This window comes from Pristiophorus japonicus, chromosome 11 (assembly GCF_044704955.1).
Source record: "Pristiophorus japonicus isolate sPriJap1 chromosome 11, sPriJap1.hap1, whole genome shotgun sequence".
NCBI classification, from domain to species: Eukaryota; Metazoa; Chordata; class Chondrichthyes; family Pristiophoridae; genus Pristiophorus; species Pristiophorus japonicus.
Genome location: NC_091987.1, coordinates 150,370,358 through 150,388,730, shown reverse-complemented (window position 1 = coordinate 150,388,730; position 18,373 = coordinate 150,370,358). Strand labels below are relative to the sequence as shown.

The 18,373-nt window shown below is 47.4% G+C and overlaps 1 protein-coding gene across 2 annotated transcripts in view; it reads right to left on the bottom strand.

Annotated features, from left to right (window-relative positions):
- vwa8 (von Willebrand factor A domain containing 8) overlaps window positions 1–18,373 on the bottom strand; it is a 463,584-nt gene that overhangs the window by 355,794 nt on the left and 89,417 nt on the right. For both annotated transcript variants that reach the window (XR_011595909.1, XM_070894160.1), the window contains exon 5: window positions 12,086–12,253. Coding sequence is in view for 1 of the 2 variants with exons in the window: in XM_070894160.1 (XP_070750261.1) it covers window positions 12,086–12,253 (168 nt within the window). In the remaining variant the exon portion in view is untranslated. The remainder of the gene's footprint in view (window positions 1–12,085; window positions 12,254–18,373) is intronic.

The window sequence follows — 18,373 nt, the reverse complement described above, 5'->3', positions numbered from 1 at the left end:
AGTAGATCAACCCCTTTTGGGAATGGACGTTCTAATCCAAGTAGATTCATCGTTGCATTTCGAGGATGGTCGGGTGACATGGTCAATTCGAACTTTGAAGAAAGAAGAATTGAAGGAACACCCGATATTGTCTAAAGATAAGAACGATTGTGGCCTACTCTAAGTTGGAGCCTGCGTCATTTACCGGGATGAAGCCTCCATGCACTAAACAGTATATCATCAGTTCAACTGCCATCGCGGGAATCTTACCGGTTATTCAGCAATTGGAGAAACAAGGGGTGCTTATTAAAACGCATAGCTCCTCCAATAGCCCCGTGTGGCCGATACAGAAATCTAATGAGACTTGGCGTTTGACTGTCGATTATAGGAAAGCTAACCAGTGTATTGATCAAAAAGCTCCTTTGGTCGCAGACCCCTCCACCATTTTTAATGCCCTCCAGCCGGAACATAAATATTTCTCGGTTATAGATATGGCCAATGGATTTTGGTCGGTGCCTCTGGCACCGGAGGTTCGACAGTGGTTTGCTTTCACTGTCTAAGTACAACAGTATACTTGGACCCGGTTACCGCAGGGTTTCCTTCGGTATTCCACATGGCTTTACAAAGTCATTTGCAAGAATTACCTCCCCTGTCATCCACAGTCATCCAATATGTAGACGATATCCTGCTAGCTTCAAACACGGAAGAACAGCATGAACAATATTTACGAGCTTTGCTGGACCACCTTCGGCTGAAAGGACATAAAGCCAGCATCGACAAAGCACAAATATCCCAAGAAGGGGTTGTATACCTGGGACAAAAAATTTCACAAGGAAAGAGAGAACTTACCCAGGATAGAACTGCAGCCATTCGGGCTGCTAAAAAACCCACCACTATTCAGGAACTAAGGTCTTTTTTGGGATTGTGTAACTTTAACAGAAATTGGATTGACTCCTTCACACAACTTGCTCAGACATTGAATGATATCTTAAAGGGGAAACATGCCTCTAAAGAAGCCATCACCCTCACTAAGTAACAGCAAGAGGCCTTTCTGAGTTTGAAAAAGGCTTTGTGTTCGGCACCAGCTCTGGGAATCCCCGACAGTGGTAAGCCATTTACCCTGTTTGTCCATGAGAAAGAAGGATACATGACAGCTATACTGACACAAGAACATGGGGATCGGCAAAGACCTATTGGCTATTATTCGGCAAAACTGGATGCGGTAGCCCTCGGATGGGGAAGCTGCCTAAGGGCCATGGAAGCTACATGTCGAGCGGCAATGATCACTGCGGGTCTAGTCCTTGACCAAAAGCTGATGGACAAGTATCCCCACACCGTATATGAATAGAATGTCTCAGGTGACAGCAGCTAGATGGACCCGTTGGACAGCAGCTTTGGAAGTTCCTAATCTCCATATCGTCCGGGCCAGCCCGGTTAATCCCGCAACTATGCTCCCGATGTCAGAATCGAGGGAGCAAGAGGGGGGAGAATGTGAAGAGCATGACTGCGTGGAGATTTTAAAAGAAATAGAAGCAGCTGCCTTAGCAGCAGAGGAGCCTCTGCACAACCCAGACCTCATCCTGTTTACAGATGGTTCCTCCTTGTTGACAATGGTACCAGAAAAGCAGGATGGGCAGTTACAACCTTATATGAGGTAGTGACAAAAGGATGTTTACCCTCAGGAACGTCAGCACAACAGGCCGAGTTACGGGCCCTGTCAGACGTATGTCGAATAGCAGAAGGACAGACAGCTAATTGTCTACACAGATTCGCGGTATGCTTTTGGAGTCGCTCACGACTTTGGTCTGTTATGGCGGAAAAGAGGATTCCTCACTGCTGCTGGTACACCTATCCGAAATGGAAAAGTAGTCCGAGACTTACTAGAGGCCATACAATTACCTCAGGAAGTGTCCATCCTGAAGTGTAAGGTTCATACCAAAGAAAATACCACGGAAGCACAGGGAAATGCCCTAGTCGACCAGTCGGTTAAAGATGCCGCCTCACAGGGCGCTCCCCCAGAAGAACCAACACAGATGTGCAGATTGAAAGCACTCGGGACTCTGACACGAGACCTTCAAACAATGCAAGGCGAGTGTTCCCGAGAGGAAAAATGGACATGGATTGAGGCAGGAATTAAGCTATGCGAAGATGGTGTCTGGAGACAAAGAGTTACCGACAAGCCAGTCGCGCCACAAGCGCTTGTGCCTTTTTTACCCCAACAGATCCACTCGTGGGGACACTTGGCCTCACAACAGATGACAGCACGGTTCCAGAAAAGCTGGTGGGGTCGGGAATTTAAAAAACACGCCCAGCTGGTAGAAGACCGCTGTGTGGTCTGCCAGAAAAATAATTCTGGACCCATCACTGTAATGCCCCAACTGAGGGCCCCTGCCCATGTCGGACCATTCCAGCATCTGCAGGTTGATTATATATCACTTCCTTCATGCCAAGGATACACCAACATTCTTGTCATGGATGACAGATTCTCTAGATGGGTAGAAGCTGTCCCAACTAAAAGAGCCACAGCCAATCACACTGCAAAGGTCTTGTGTAAGGATTACATTCCCCGATGGGAGTCCCGAGTAGCATTGATTCAGATCAGGGAACCCATTTCACAGGTGCTGTCTGCCAAGAAGTCTGTAGGTTACTGAACATTACGTGGGATTTACACTGTCCTTATCATCACAATCATCAGGACAATTAGAGCGAATGAATCGAACTCTTGCCAAATATCACCAAGGAGGAACACCATGGTCCCAGGCACTACCAATAGTGCTGTGTAGTATTAGGGCAACCCCGAACAGAACTACAGGTCTAAGCCCATTTGAAATTATAACAGGAAGACCCATGTTGCTGCCAGGAAGTATCGATTTACTGAAAGCTGATGTTCACTTAATGAGTGACACTTTGTTATCATACTGTCAGAACCTAACCAATGCTATTAGTTCTGCTTCTCAACAGGTATCGGCAGCTTGGGGTAATCCACCCGAAGGAGGACACGGCATCATCCCGGGAGTCTGGGTCTATGTGAAAAAGTTGCATAAAGGACCTTTGGATGCCAAGTGGGAGGGACCTTACCAAGTGTTATTGACCACCCAGGCAGCTGTTAAAGTCCAAGGAAAGAAAGCCTGGATTGTCGCCTCACACGTTAAACGAGCACCCATAACTGAAGCTGAAATCTGGGGGCCAAGTTTCAGCCTGAGATGCTCCTGTTTTTTTGGAGCAACTGGTTTAGAATGGAGTATCTTAGAAATTTGAATTCTCGGCATTTAGTTTGCTCCAGTTCTAGTCAGTTAGAACAGTTTCACTTTGGAACAGAATTTTTTTTTCAAAAGGGGGCGTGTCCGGCCACTTACGCCTGTTTTCAAAGTTTAGGCAGTGAAAACTTACTCCAAACTAACTTAGAATGGAGTAAGTGAAGATTTTTGTACGTTCGAAAAAACCTTGTCTACACTTTAGAAAATCAGGCGTAGGTTACAAATTAGGCGTAGGGAATGGGGGGGGGGAGGGGTTTTAAAGGGAAGTTTACAAACATTAAACACTTCAGTTTTACAAATAAAGAGCTATCATCAATAATAAATGAAAAATACATCAATAAATCAACCAATAAATCAATCAAAAAAAATTAATAAAAAATAAAAAATAAAAAAAATAAATAAATAAAACATTTTCTACTTATCGGCTGCAGCACCGGGAGTCCTCCAACAGCGTGCTGGGACGGCCCCCCCAGTGTGTCTCTGTCAGTGTCTCTATCTCTTTGTCTGTCTGTGTGTGTGTGTGTCTCTCACTCTGTCTGTCAGTGTCAGTGTTTCTGACAGCAAGGGGAGGGGGAGAAGGGGGGGGGGGGGAGAAGGGGGGGGGGAGAAGGGGGGGGGAGAAGGGGGGGGGGAGAAGGGCGGGGGCGAGGGGGCAGAAGGGAGGGGGAGGGGAAGGGGGAGAAGGGAGGGGGAGAGAAGGGGGGAGAAGGGAGGGGGAGGGGGGAGAAGGGGGGAGAAGGGAGGAGAAGGGAGGGGGAGAAGGGGGGAGAAGAAGGGGAGGGAGAAGGGGAGGGAGAAGGGGAGGGAGAAGGGGAGGGAGAAGGGGAGGGAGAAGGGGGGTGGAAGGGGGAGAAAGTGGGTGGGAGGAGGAGAGGAGGGGCGAGGAGAAGGGGGGGAGGAGAAGGGGGGAGGAGAAGGGGGTGAGGAGAAGGGGGGGAGGAGAAGGGGGGGAGGAGAAGGGGGGGAGGAGAAGGGGGGGAGGAGAAGGGGGGAGAGGATGGAGGGAGGGAAGGAGAGAGGATGGAGGGAGGGAAGGAGAGAGGATGGAGGGAGGGAAGGGGAGAGGATGGAGGGAGGGAAGGGGAGAGGATGGAGGGAGGGAAGGGGAGAGGATGGAGGGAGGGAAGGGGAGAGGGAGGGAAGGGGAGGGAGGAGGGAGGGAGGGAAGGAGAGAGGGAGGGAAGGAGAGAGGAGGGAGGGAGGGAAGGAGAGAGGAGGGAGGGAGGGAAGGAGAGAGGAGGGAGGGAGGGAAGGAGAGAGGAGGGAGGGAGGGAAGGAGAGAGGAGGGAGGGAGGGAAGGAGAGAGGAGGGAGGGAGGGAAAGAGAGAGGAGGGAGGGAGGGAAGGAGAGAGGAGGGAGGGAGGGAAGGAGAGAGGAGGGAGGGAGGGAAGGAGAGAGGAGGGAGTGAGGGAAGGAGAGGAGGGAGGGAGGGAAGGAGAGAGGAGGGAGGGAGGGGGAGATGGAGGGAGAGAGAGAGGGAGGGAGGGAAGGAGAGAGGAGGGAGGGAGGGGGAGATGGAGGGAGAGAGAGAGGGAGGGAAGGAAGGAGGGAAGGAGGAAGGGAGGGAGGGAAGTAGGGAGGGAGGGATGGAGAGGGAGAGAGGGAAGGAGAGGGGGAGGGAAGGAGTGACGGGGGGGGGGGGGGGATGGGGGGGGAAGGGAGAGAAGGAGGCTGAACGGCCGGGCCCAAGACTTCGGGCTGGACTTAGAGGTAGGTGGCGTCGGGTCTCGGGTGGGGGTGGGGGGGAGAGTCGCGGAGGTCCGGGGATGGGGGGAGTCGCGGAGGTCCGGGGGGGTGGGGTGGGGGGGGGAGAAGAGTCGCAGAGGTCCGGGAGGGGAGTGGGAGAGTCGCCAGAGGGGGTGGTGGCGTGGAGGTAGGGGGAGAGTGGAGGTCGAGTCGCCGGGGGGGCGGGGGGGGGGGGGGTTGAGCGGGGGTCGGGTCGGGTGGCAGGAGCCTAATCCACGCAGCCCCAGTGAAGCCACTCGGCCAGGGCTAGAGGCTGCGTGCTTCGGGCCCCTCCCACAGTTTTGGGCGCCTGGAGCTACTGCACATGCGCGCCCACTGTAGCGCGCATGTGCAGAGGTCCCGGCACTGTTTTCAGCGCAGGGACCTGGCTCCGCCCCCCACAGCTCGTGCAGGGAGCCGGAGAATAGGTATGTTTTTTTTAGGCGCACTTTGTGGCGCGAAAACCGGGCGTCCAGGTCCGGGCTGTGCCGTTTTAGGCGCAGCCCGAAACTTGGGCCCCTGATAAGGACAATTACTTTTTGCCAAAATGTATAAATTTACTGTACTACTGACTTTTCTAGGCATTTGCCTACTTCTTACTAGCCGACCCTCTGCACCAAAGGGAAATAGTAGAGTAACCCAGGGAATTACATGTAAATACCTTTTTATATATGTCATACAGTTATGCCAAACAAGGTAACATTTCTAGTTGTTGGGTGTGTGCGCATATTCCTATTCACTCAAAGGGAGGGATTCCCTTGAGGCCAATTCCCTTGAATATTTCGTAAATGGCTGAGTGGATAATTAATCAAAACAAAACAGGCAATGCGTTTCAGGATACGGAAAACTGGGCACGTAAATGGAAGTCAGCAGGTTACAATCTGATTACCTTTGAAGGGGGATACCAACCGTGCTACAATAATTCCAAACGGCCCCCATTTTTTGTTATCACTAATACAACGGGAATAGGAAGACCGGGGGAATCGGTCTGTCTGATTAGAAACATCAAAGGAGGCCAAAATATGGGGTATAGTAACTGCTCCCGGAATTATAATATAATCAAGCCACGGAACCGTCCAAACTGGGCCGATGTGGGAATTCTTAACATAACGGGGATTCTGAATAAAACAGATGGAAAAGCCTGGACAGGCCCCGGAGTGTTGCTGACAAAGAAACAATTAACATTCATTGTCTATAATGGCACCTATTGGGTGTATGGCCACAAGGCCTACCCTTGCTGCCCCAGAATTGGACGGGATCCTGCTATTTAGCCTACATTGTGCCATATATGTATCATAAAAGTCACTGTCGGAACATCTACACCATCCTAAGAGAGCTATCACAGAAACAGAGAGGTTCTTTGCCATTCTGATCCCCGGGTATGGGACTGGCAAGGGAATCCATTAACATGGCATCCGTTGTGGAACGGGTAGCCAATGATACTTCAGAGGCCCTAGTTAAAATCAATGCAGAAATGGTAGCAATCCGCATAGTAGTCCTACAGAATAGACTGGCCCTTGATTACATCCTGGCTGAAAAGGGAGGTACTTGCGCCCTACTCGGAACTGAGTGTTGCACATATATCCCAGATAGCTCCGAAGAAATTACCCACTTAGCGGAGCATATCCAAAAGGAGGTCGAAAAACTTAAGCAACCCCCATCATTCACTTTGTGGAGCGGGGCCACTGGATGGCTAGGTTCAATAGGAACTTCATTGGTGGAACACCTTGCAGGTCTCAGCTGACCATCTGTACGTGGCACAGGGGTATGTTATGCTTAAAGGAAGGTTGTTTACTGGTTGAATTAAGATATTGATTTGGATTAAATTGGAATGAGGTTAATTAACCTACTAAAACCAGACTTCCATTGTGGCCACGATGGAATTCGGGTTGGTGTAAATTTGTGTGGAAGCTACTCGTCCGGACATGTGGCGAAACACATCAACAAATTTTAGAAGGAAACTCTATTAACATGTATGAAATTATTTTGTAGAATGTTTAACCAGTGATACCTGATGTTTTATGATTCAGTTTGTGAAAGAATCAAAGCGGGGGGGATTGATAGAGAATTGAAGCAGGCTGCAAAGTTGAGAAAACACAGACCCCAGTCTACGCGAGAGCCAGCACATTGCATTGAGCTATAACTCACGCTTGACATTTCAGGACATTGGGCAGAGAGCCAATTAGGGGCTAACAACACAGACTTATGGATCAATTGAGCCAATAAGGTCAAAGGGGGCGAGCCAGGTATAAGAACAGCCATTTTTTGCCATGTGTTTTAGAAGGACAAAGGGTTGGCAATCAGCCAGCAGCTTGTTGCAGCTGCCAGAATAAAGTGATTTTAAATCTACAACCGGAATTCGCATCTCATTGAGAATTAAGAGTTCTAACACAAAGAAAGGAGGGAAAGGTCAAGAGTACAGATGTGTGGCGTACTTGAACAAAAAGGCAGCTAAAGTATTAAATAGACTTTAAAATGCTGGAAAGCGGCACAAAGTCTGTATGTCATATATAGGTCATTTCAGCCAGGAACGTAAAAAGGTATTGAAAAGAAACAAGGCCAGTTATCAGTGCTACACAATGGAATGGGAAACAGTGGAATATGACTGTGGAAACTGTCCCCCCTGACAGCCATCAGGTGTCCATGGTTTGGTATAAAGAATGGGCGGGAGCGCTGTGGAATAAACTCCCACCGACCAACTACCTTGTGATTCAGGCTACGATTACGGAGTTGAGTGACAGAAGCAAAGAAGGGCGCAACAGAATCCATGTAAGAGGAGCCAGGGAAACAGCAGAGGAGCGAGGAAATGAACACGCACGGTGAAGAAAAGGCCTGGGGAGATAGAAGTAAGGAGCAGAAATGGTCAAGCTCTGCCTGTGCAGCCTTGCCAGATACTAACGTGGGTCAGAAAGAGCACTGCAACATTGCATCCTCCATTCTGTGCTCGCTGCTAGAAAGGTTCCGCAGAGCCTCACAATTCCACCCGAGTAAACAGTGAAGCTTGGAGTTTAGAAGAATGAGAGGTGATCTTATTTAAACGTACAAGATTCTGAGGGGGCTTTACAGGGTAGATGCAGAGACGATGTTTCCCCTCGTAGGGGAATCTAGAACTAGGGGGCATAGTTTCAGGATAAGGGGTCGCCCATTTAAAACGGAAATGAGGAGTAAGTTCTTCTCTCAGAGGGTTGTAAATCTGTGGAATTCTCTACCCCAGAGAGCTGTGGAGGCTGGGTCATTGAATATAGTTAAGGCAAAGATAGACAGATTTTTTGAGCGATAAAGGAACAAAGGGTTATGGGGAGCGGGCAGGGAAGTGGAGTTGTGGCTAGGATCAGATCAGCCATGATCTTATTGAATGGCAAAGCGGGCTCGAGGGTCCAAATGGCCAACTCCTGCTCCTATTTCTTGTTATGTTCAAAAATATAATGTAGATTGGGAATGAGACTCCAGTTCTTGTTCTCAGTAAATTACACACGCAAGGCTGATGCAGTTCATTAATCAATGTTTGCAACAACCCATCACATTCTTAAAGCAAATAAATATCAGATGATAATGTGCAGAACAAAGGTTCAGTTTTTTACCGAGAGCATCCGAATCAATGTGATGGGCAAGTGACTGGGTAATGGATGATCAGCCCTGATCTGACACGGGACATGTAAATCTGTCAGTTGATAAGAGTTATACATGTGAAAGAAACACTAATTTCAGATAAACAGGGACATGATTTAAGGAACAGAATCCAATTGACCAAACCACTTCCCAGGATAGTGTGTTTCTGGTCCAAGCATGAATAGCTCTCCAAATATCATTTTATTTTCAATTCTACGCTGCACAGAATACTCTCAATCCATCGCCCAACCTCAGTTGGGATATGGCGTACCTGGGACATCGTGGACCCGCGACCTGTGAGAGAACACCTCCACAGGTCGGGCTATAAAAGAGCGGGAGCAGCGTACCCTGGGACATCGTGGCCCCCCGACCTGTGAGAGAACACCTCCACAGGTCGGGCTATAAAAGAGCGGGACAGCGTACCCTGGGACATCGTGGCCCCCCCGACCTGTGAGAGAACACCTCCACAGGTCGGGCTATAAAAGAGCGGGAGCAGCGTACCCTGGGACATCGTGGCCCCCCGACCTGTGAGAGGACACCTCCACAGGTCGGGCTATAAAAGAGCGGGAGCAGCGTACCACTTCAACTTCCAGTGCGAGCTGCTCCAAGTGTGCGACGATTTTGAGATGGGCGACTGGGTGACGTCATCAAAACCTGGTCGCTGTTTTGGAGCGTGGACAGGAACATCGGCGGGGCCCAGGTACAGAGGGAGTGGGAAGGTCAGTGCGGATGAGCGGCGAGAGTTTGTGGCGGAGGTGTGACGGATATTTGTGGCAGAGGAGCGGCGAGAGATCGTGGCGGAGGAGCGGGAAATGAGGGTACGGGGCCCAGAAGAGCCGAGGGCCCAAGGGCAGCAGGGGCCAGCCCACACTGCGATATGTGTGCGCACTAGGTCCGTGCAGCAGAGCTGGTCTCTCGTTAACCCTTGCCACTGGACCAAGACCTCGCTCTGTCGAGCCCGGGTGGTGACTGGTGTGCAACGGCCACCACACGTTAAAAAAATCCACGCACAGGCATCTTCCACCCCCTCAATTGGAGTTCAGGACTGGAACATCGGGTCCTTCATCCAAACATCTGTGAACTCGTGGGAGCAAATCATCCTCGTTCGAGGGACCGCCTATGATGATGATGATGTTCGCACAGTATAGAAGCTAAATCCCACTTTCCACATAACGTTAAATAACATTGCTGACTAAATGGCTGATTTCCACATCGGAAACCCTGGTCCAAATGCAGCATTTCTTACTGCACATCAGGGCACTCTGAGCCAGGAAATGAGGCAGCTGCATCTCGTGGCAACACCTACATCTGGCCAGCCCAGCCGTTCCCTCAAAAAAAGGACGACACTGCCGCATAGCAGTCAGGACCCAGCAGCCCGCTTGCAGAATGAGGTGTGGTACGAGCGGGGGGCAGACCCCGCCCAAACAGGCAGGCTGAAGGCCACTGCAAAAGATCAGTCAGTTTCTCAAAAAAATAGATCAGATTATTTTCTAAATGGCAAGAAGCTAGGTACAGTGGAGGAGCAGAGAGATTTAGGGGCCCATGTACATAAATTGCCAAACACAACTGGACAGGTACAAAAAGTCATTCATGTAATGTTGGCCTTTATCTCAAGGGGGCTGGAATGCAAAGGAAGTTATGTTACAGCTGTACAGAGCTCTGGTTAGACCCCACCTGGAGCGCTGCGTTCAGTTCTGGGCGCCGTCCCTCAGGGAGGAGACATTGGCCGTGGAGGGAGTGCCGTGCAGTGCAGTGAAGTTATGCGGACAGGTCACACAGACTGGGCTTGTATTCCCGTGAGAATAGACGATTAAGGGGTGATCTAATTGAGATGTTTACATAGAAACATAGAAAATAGGTGCAGGAGTAGGCCATTCGGCCCTTCGAGCCTGCACCCATTCAATAAGATCATGGCTGATCATTCACCTCAGTACTCCTTTCCTGCTTTCTCTCCATACCCCTTGATCCATTTAGCCGTAAGGGCCATATCTAACTCCCTCTTGAATATATCCAATGAGCTGGCATCAACAACTCTCTGCGGCAGGGAATTCCACAGTTTAACAACTCTCTGAGTGAAGAAGTTTCTGCTCATCATAGTCCTAAATGGCTTACCCCTTATCCTTAGACTGTGTCCCCGGTTCTGGACTTCCCCAACATCGGGAACAATCTACCCGGATCTAACCTGTCCCGTCCCGTCAGAATCTTGTATGTTTCTATGAGATCCCCTCTCATCCTTCTAAACTCCAATGAATACAGGTACAGTTGATCCAGTCTCTTCTCATATGTCAGTCCGGCCATCCCGGGAATCAGTCTGGTGAACCTTTGCTGCACTCCCTCAATAGCAAGAACTTTCTCAGATTAGGAGACCAAAATTGAACACAATATTCCAGGTGAGGCCTCACCAAGACCCTGTACAACTGCAGTAAGACCTCCCTGCTCCTATACTCAAATCCCCTAGCTATGAAGGCCAACATACTATTTGCCTTCTTTACCGCCTGCTGCGGTAATTACGATGATTAAAGGATTTGACAGGGTAGATAGAGATAAACTATTTCCTCTGGTGGGAGAGTCCAGTCCAGAACAAAGAGACATAGGCTTAAAATTAGAGTTAGGCTATTCAGGAGTGATGTCAGGGAGTTTCTTTTAACACAACGGGTAGTGGAAATCTGGAACTCTCTCCCTCAAAAAGCTGTCGAGGATAGGGGTCAATTGAGACTGACAGATTTTTGTTAGGCAAGGGTATTAAAGGATTATGGAACCCAAGGCGGATAGATGGAGTTAAGATACAGATTGGCCATGATCTAATTGAATGGCGAAACAAGCTCGAGGGGCTGAATGGCCTCGTCCTGTTTCTATGTTCCTAACTACCAACACATCTTGCTCCCAGTGGGGTAGCCCTGAGAAGGAGCAAGGTAGCTGGGTAATTACCATGCATGTAATGTATGTACCTGTGAGTTGGGAGTGGCTTAGCCAGTCACGTGATGTTCACAAGACTCAATAAAACCCCAGCCAGTTGGGTTCGGGGGATCCATGATGAGGGTGGTCGACAGCCTGGTGGATGAACTGGTAATGTGTAGTGTGATTGTTAAACCTTTTGCTAATAAACCAACTAGTTCTTAATAGCAATGTGTTGCTATGAATTCTTAAGCAAAGAGCCCATGAAGCAAATACATTACAATGCAGGCTCACCAAGGGGAAGGCCTGGGGCAAGGAACAGAAGTATTACATTTTTAGGTTAAAAAAACCCAGAGTTGCACTTTAGCCCAAAGAGGTTCTTTGAGAAGCTCCATATTGACGCAGCAGATGAAGGATGCGATGCATGGCACTTCAAGATGATTAGAATGGATGGCATGGTGTGTATTGGGTCATTGCACAGCCTAATAATTCTTGACTAAGTTTCCCTTGGGGGCTGGCCGTTTTTTGGTCACTAGAGAGCCCAACAAGTTTACTTTGAGGGTGGGGAGGCAAACCAAGTGCACGATATTTCCACACTCCATAAAATAAATCCCATTTACCTTCAGTAGTTTGTCATAGCGTTCTGCAGACATAAGGAAACGCCCATCTTCCAGCTGCATCTCCCGGTTTTCGAGCAGATTGTTTAATACGGGTAGAACGTTGCGCTCGGCTTTCTCCAGCCCTTCCAGCACTAATATCCTGCCTTCAGTCGCAGCTCGAACCGCACACTTTCCAGGAGGAATAGAAATGAAGCTCTTTAACACGGGGACCAGGTAGCCAAAAGTGACCAACAATCTTAACACTGCACCATCAGCTGGCAACAAAACAGCGCCCTTGTACCCAAAACACGCACCACACAAGAGTATCACAGCCTGGCAGGAAGAACTATATACACGTGCTTTCCTCCAACTTCAGGATCATTTAGAGGATTATTATGAATTAGGATATTATGGGCTGGATTTTCGGCTTTGCTGATTTCGAGGCGGTAATGGCGGCGGGGCGGTAAAGTTTGCGCCCGGGAACAGTTTGCATCTCTGTCATCAAAATTGGGCAGCTGGGCCCCGAGTGTGGGGCAGAGCACTAAGGGAGGCATTACACACCTCTCTCAGGGCGCTAGGCTGGCTGAGCATGGGAAAATCCCGAGCTAAACAGTTGGCCCGGGAGCGCTCTGAGAGGGGCCTGGGGAGAGATAAAACCGTGAAAAAAAACCACCAAACACATTCCCATTGCCCACGCCACAACATAAATCGCAAAAAGAAAATAAAAGAAAAACCAACCACACTTGCTTGAGGTGGACATTATTTACCTCACTGCAGTCGGTATAGGTTGGGCCACCCGCTTTCACAGGCGGTCCCAGCACGGGGCGCGGCGAGCTGTACGGATCGGGCGGGACTCCAAAACCGAGCCGGTGTCGCAACCAGGGGCATTAGCACACCGGCTCTACTGCTCTGCACCCCAAAAACCCTGGCGGGGCACTGGAAGCTGGCCGCCCGCCCAGAGAGCTCACCGCCACCATTGCCGCCGTTCCGGGGCGAAAACAGAAGCACACATCACTGGAAAATCCAGCCCATAATATCTTCTTAAAATGTAGTGAGAACGTGGAACTCGCTACCACAGCAGCCAATGGGCAAAGTGTCTAAAAATTCCAGTTACAACTACTGGAAAACTGCTGGAAGAGACATCCTTGAGAATGAAATAATGACCAGCCAGGCATAAAAGATCACTGGAACCAATTCCCACAAGAGTTCCACTTGTTTATCCAAGGATTACTGAGCCACTGCAGAACAAGAAAGGTTCCAAGTTCGATTTTTGGTCTGTTTTGTCCACTGATCTCTGTCTGTCAGGGTAGCAGTAAAACCTCCTGCCCTCTAACCCGCGAAGATCTCTGCACACCTCCGATTCTGACCGTTTGCACATCCCAGATTTTTATCGCTCCATCATTGGCGGCTGTGTCTTCAGCTGCCAAGGCCCTAAGCTCTGGAATTCCCTTCCTAAACCTCACCGCCTCTCTCTCCTCCTTTAAGATGCTCCTTAAAACCCACCTCTTTGACCGAGATTTTGGTCACCTCTCCTAATAACTCCTATTGTTTGATACTGCTCCTGTGAAGAGCCTTGGGATGTTTTACTATGTTAAAGGTGCTATATAAATGCAAGCTTGTGTTGTTGCAGTAGAATGTAACAATTGCCCTCACCACCCCTGGGTTCAGCAGAAGGAGGGGAAAAAATTCAGACCAGACTCCCACTCTTGTCCGTTGTCTACTGGTATCTACTGGAAGGGCGCTTGTATGGATGTTGGGTGAAGACAGAACTGGGTTTGCTTGTGATGCTCTCAGGTAAAACATCAGTGTCACAGCTGAAATGTGAATAAAGGCCACTTGGACAAAGTACTGGAGAATGACTGGTATCTGTAGGACCAGGCACTGAGTCAATAATTTCAAAAGAAGAAAAACGTTGGTGAGAAAGGAGGGAATAAAGTAATTGACATTAGTGCATAAGTGCCAATCCCACCCCCGGTTCACAGGTTACACAGAATTATATGGACAATTCAGCACTGAAACGGGTCATTCAGACCAACTGGTTTGTGCCAATGTGTCCACCCCACTTCATCTCACCCTATCAGCATATCTTCTATTCCTTTCACCCTCAAGTACTTATCGATGCTGCGAGCGTGAAGAGGTCAGACGCAGGCAGCGGAAGGAACGTGTGGTAAATCAGTGCCACCCCTCCCCCTTCCCCCGACGAATGTCTGCCCCACCTGTGACAGGGTCTGTGGCTCTCGTGTCGGACTGTTCAGCTAGCAAAGAACTCACTTTAGAAGTGGAAGGAAGTCTCCCTCGATTCCGAGGGACTGCCTATGACGATGACTTATCGATCTTCCCCTTAAATACATCTATACTTTTCGCCTCATGTGATAGCAAGTTCCACATACTCACCACTCTTTGGGTAAAGTTTCTTCTGAATTCCCTGTTGGATTTATTCGTGACTATCTTATATTTATGACCACAATACTAAAGCAAAATACTGCGGATGCTGGAATCTGAAGTAAAAACAGAAAATGCTGAAAATCTCAGGTCAGGCAGCATCTGTGGAGAGGGAAACAGTTAATGTTTCAGGTCTGTGGCCCTCCGTCAGAACTGGAAAAGTTCGAGATGTAACAGATTTTTAAGGAAGTGCAGGGGGGCACTGAAAGGGGTGGGGGGGGGGAAAGAAGGAACAAAAGGGAAGGTCTGTGATAGGGTGCAAGGAGAGATTAGAGAGACAAAAGGGATGATAGGCAAAAATGAGATGGTAATGGCACATGGTAAGAAACAAAAGATGAGTCTAGATGGGGTGTGAATGGTGGAAGCAGCACCAGCTGCCCTGGGAAAGGGGGTTTGTAAAAACAAAAGGAGGAAAGGGATAAAAACATGGACAGAGGTTATGGTCTGAAATTGTTGAAACTCGATGTTGAGTCCAGAAGGCTGTATACCTCATCTTTTGTTCAGGCACTTTACAGCCTTCTGGACTCAACATCGAGTTCAACAATTGCAACTGTGCAATGGATGGTGCAGCATCGAAACAGACACATCCAAAATGACCTAAAACTTAATTGCCAAAAGAGATGGGCCATCACCACATGAGAATGTGCCACGAGAGAGTTCAATAAGCGCGAGCCTGGAGCAGCAGCTGAAAGGAGATTTGAACATCAGCATCTCCCTGACGACGGAGGCAGCGCGAGCCTGGAGCAGCTGGAAGGAGATTTAAACATCAGCATCTCCCTGACAACGGAGGCAGCTCGAGGCTGAAGCTATTACAGGTCCTGTCAAGAGTACAAAATGAGAAATAAAAAGTAATAAAATTATGACATTACAAGGATGGAGGCCAGTGATTGGTTCTTCCAGATTAATTGAATCACTGGACAGGAATGAATCTTAAAGAAAGCTAATAACTGATTAATTTGATTCAATTGCTGATTTTCTAATTTTAACTTAATTTATAATTATGGTATATGTGATTTAATTTTGTTTAATTAATCTTTATTATACTAATTTTACTATTGTATACTCCTTATTGTATTATTTACAATGTAATTTGAATTTCTTTCTATTTATTTTTTTCGCCTGTGTCAATCGGCGTGCGCATTTTGGCTGCCGCTTTGGAGCCGAGCTTTTAACCTCTTTTTACATGTCCTTCTCCTGCTTTTTCTCTCTTTCTCTCAATGGTCAATTATTTAACGTGTTGTAAAATTGTTGTGAAGCACCTTGGGATGTTTTACTCCGTTAAAGGCGCTATAGAAATAAAAGTTATTAATAAACCAACAGACACCATCTTCAGTAATATACTCAAGGTTATGTTCTAACCAAAACTGCTAAAAAATAGGGCCAGCGAGCCACGTGCTAATCCATGTCCAATTTAGTGTAACCAAAACTTTTGCTGGATTATCTTTAGACATCAAGTGTGGCCACTGAAAGCTCAGAATAAGCTTGTGCTAGTCAGCGATGTGCAGATTATTTGTGCACACATGCTGATCGCAACTGTACCAGAAATTAAAGCCACCAACTCAAACAACCACAAATAGAAGCGTATTTATTTGTGTATTTTGGGTTTGGGCCACAGATTAATATAATGATGAAAACATGTACACACTTTAAAAAAAAAATAAAACTGGAATCTGCCACTGTAATGCCACATTTTAAAATCGTGCAATAGCTTAACTCCAGGTTTTATTGAAAATACTCCTTTGGCCTGTCAATAACAGATCAGCAACCTCTTCCATGCTGAGTCATTTTGGGCATATATGGGGTAGGCCATGGTTCAGTTGGTAGCACTCATGTCTCTGAGTCAGGTGGTTGTGATTTCAAGTCCCACTCCAGAGACTTAAGCACAATGTCTCGGCTGACACTCCAGTGCAGTACTGAGGGAGCGCTGCACTGTCGGGAGATGCCGTCTTTCAGATGAGGCGTTAAACCGAGGCCCCGTCTGCCCTCTTAGGCAGATGCAGAAGACCCCATGGCACTATTTTGAAGATCAGGGGAGTTCCCAATGGTGTCCTGATCAATATTTCTCTCTCAAACAACATAGTTAAAAAAACATTATCTGGTCATTGTCACATTACTGTTTGTGGGATTTTGATGTGTGCAAATTGGCTGGCGTTTTTCCTACATTACAACAGTGACTACACTTCAATAGTGCTTCATTGGCTGTAAAGTTTGGGACATTGAGGTTGTTAAAGGTGCTATATAAATGCAAGTTTTTTTCTTTTTTCTTTATATGTGGCCCAGTGAGTTCGAAGATTGGTCACACACTGGGATGTACTGTCAACACAAACTTTCAGCTTATGCTGATGTGCATTTTTAAACTTCGTTGGTTGCTTTCAGCTCCGGGATCAGTGTAGCCCACAGGTCATGGCAAGATCATTTTTTTTGTCGTAAAAAGTGCACTCTCACTGTATTAGTCTAGTTCTACATTAATCTACAAGTACATCCAAGTTGGCAACGCTTCTAGTGTCACGCTTTGTTGACTGGCTTGAAGTAAGACAGCTACTCAGAATCGGGGAGGAGGGACCCAAATAAATCAAGTGTGAGCAAAGTGGCTATATTAGAGAAACTATTAAGACTTGTGGAATGACCAGTCAGGAGAAGCTGCCGATAAAGAAAAGATAAGCTGATTAAAAATCGCTCAAAATACATTGACAATTTTCTGCTTCAAAATAAAAACGGAAATACTCAGTGGGTCAGGCAGCATCTGTGGAGAGAGAAACAGAGTTAACGTTTCAGGTCGATCACCAATTCTTCTTCGAAATAGTACCTTGGGATCTTTTACGTCCACCAAAGACAGCAGATTTATCGTCTCATCCGACAGTGCAGCATTCCCAAAACCTGGAGCTCATCTATTGCACAATATTAAAATGTGGCAGCACAGTGACAGACTCCAAGTTTTAAAGAAGTGTGTACATGTTTGCATCATTACATGAATCTGCGTTAGAATTTTCTGCTTCTACCCCTCTGCCCCTTAGCACGTAGGCTACAACTCAAAAAATACATATTTCACAATATTATGATGTTTTTACATAGAGGCTCAAGTCTCTCTCAAGAGCCATGAGCTGGCGTTCTTTCTAAAGCAATCATTCTATTGGCTGAAGGCAATTACCAATTACATCACTGTCTGAATTTCCAGCTGCCACAATCTAAGCATATCCATTGTATAGAATCTGAATATAAATCAATATGATTTTCTCAGGCAAATTTGTCTTTCCTCAGCTGTAATGGTATTTTTTTACATTTCAATTTCAAACCAAGTAGCAGGAAGAATCTTAAAACCTTTTTATGAGGTGCAATTTTACAAGAAAACTGTTTTCAAGGCCTTATACTCTACTTGACAGTGATAGAGGCAGAAGGGAATGACAGAGCACATCTGCTTAGTTTATACCAGGAATTCCAAAATAATTCTTGTTTACATAAATGTTTATTAATTTTCCCCACTGTCAAATTCAAAGTATGCCTTTACTTAGGCTTTAAAAGTATCTATGAATTTAATTTTCCAAATTATTTAAAAGAAGTTGAGAGAATAATTTTAGAATCTCTTAAAAGTTTCAGCGGAAAAAGATCACCAACTGTTTATTGTTTACGCCAGTGCAGCCTTCGGTCGCCTGAGGAAAAGTGTGTTTGAAGACCAGGACCTCAAATCTGTCACCAAGCTCATGGTCTACAGGGCAGTAGTGATACCCGCCCTCCTGTATGGCTCAGAGACAAAGACCATGTAGAGTAGACACCTCAAAACGCTGGAGAGGTACCATCAGCACTGCCTCCGCAGGATCCTGCAAATCCTCTGGGAGGACAGGCACACCATCAGTGTTCTCGATCAGGCCA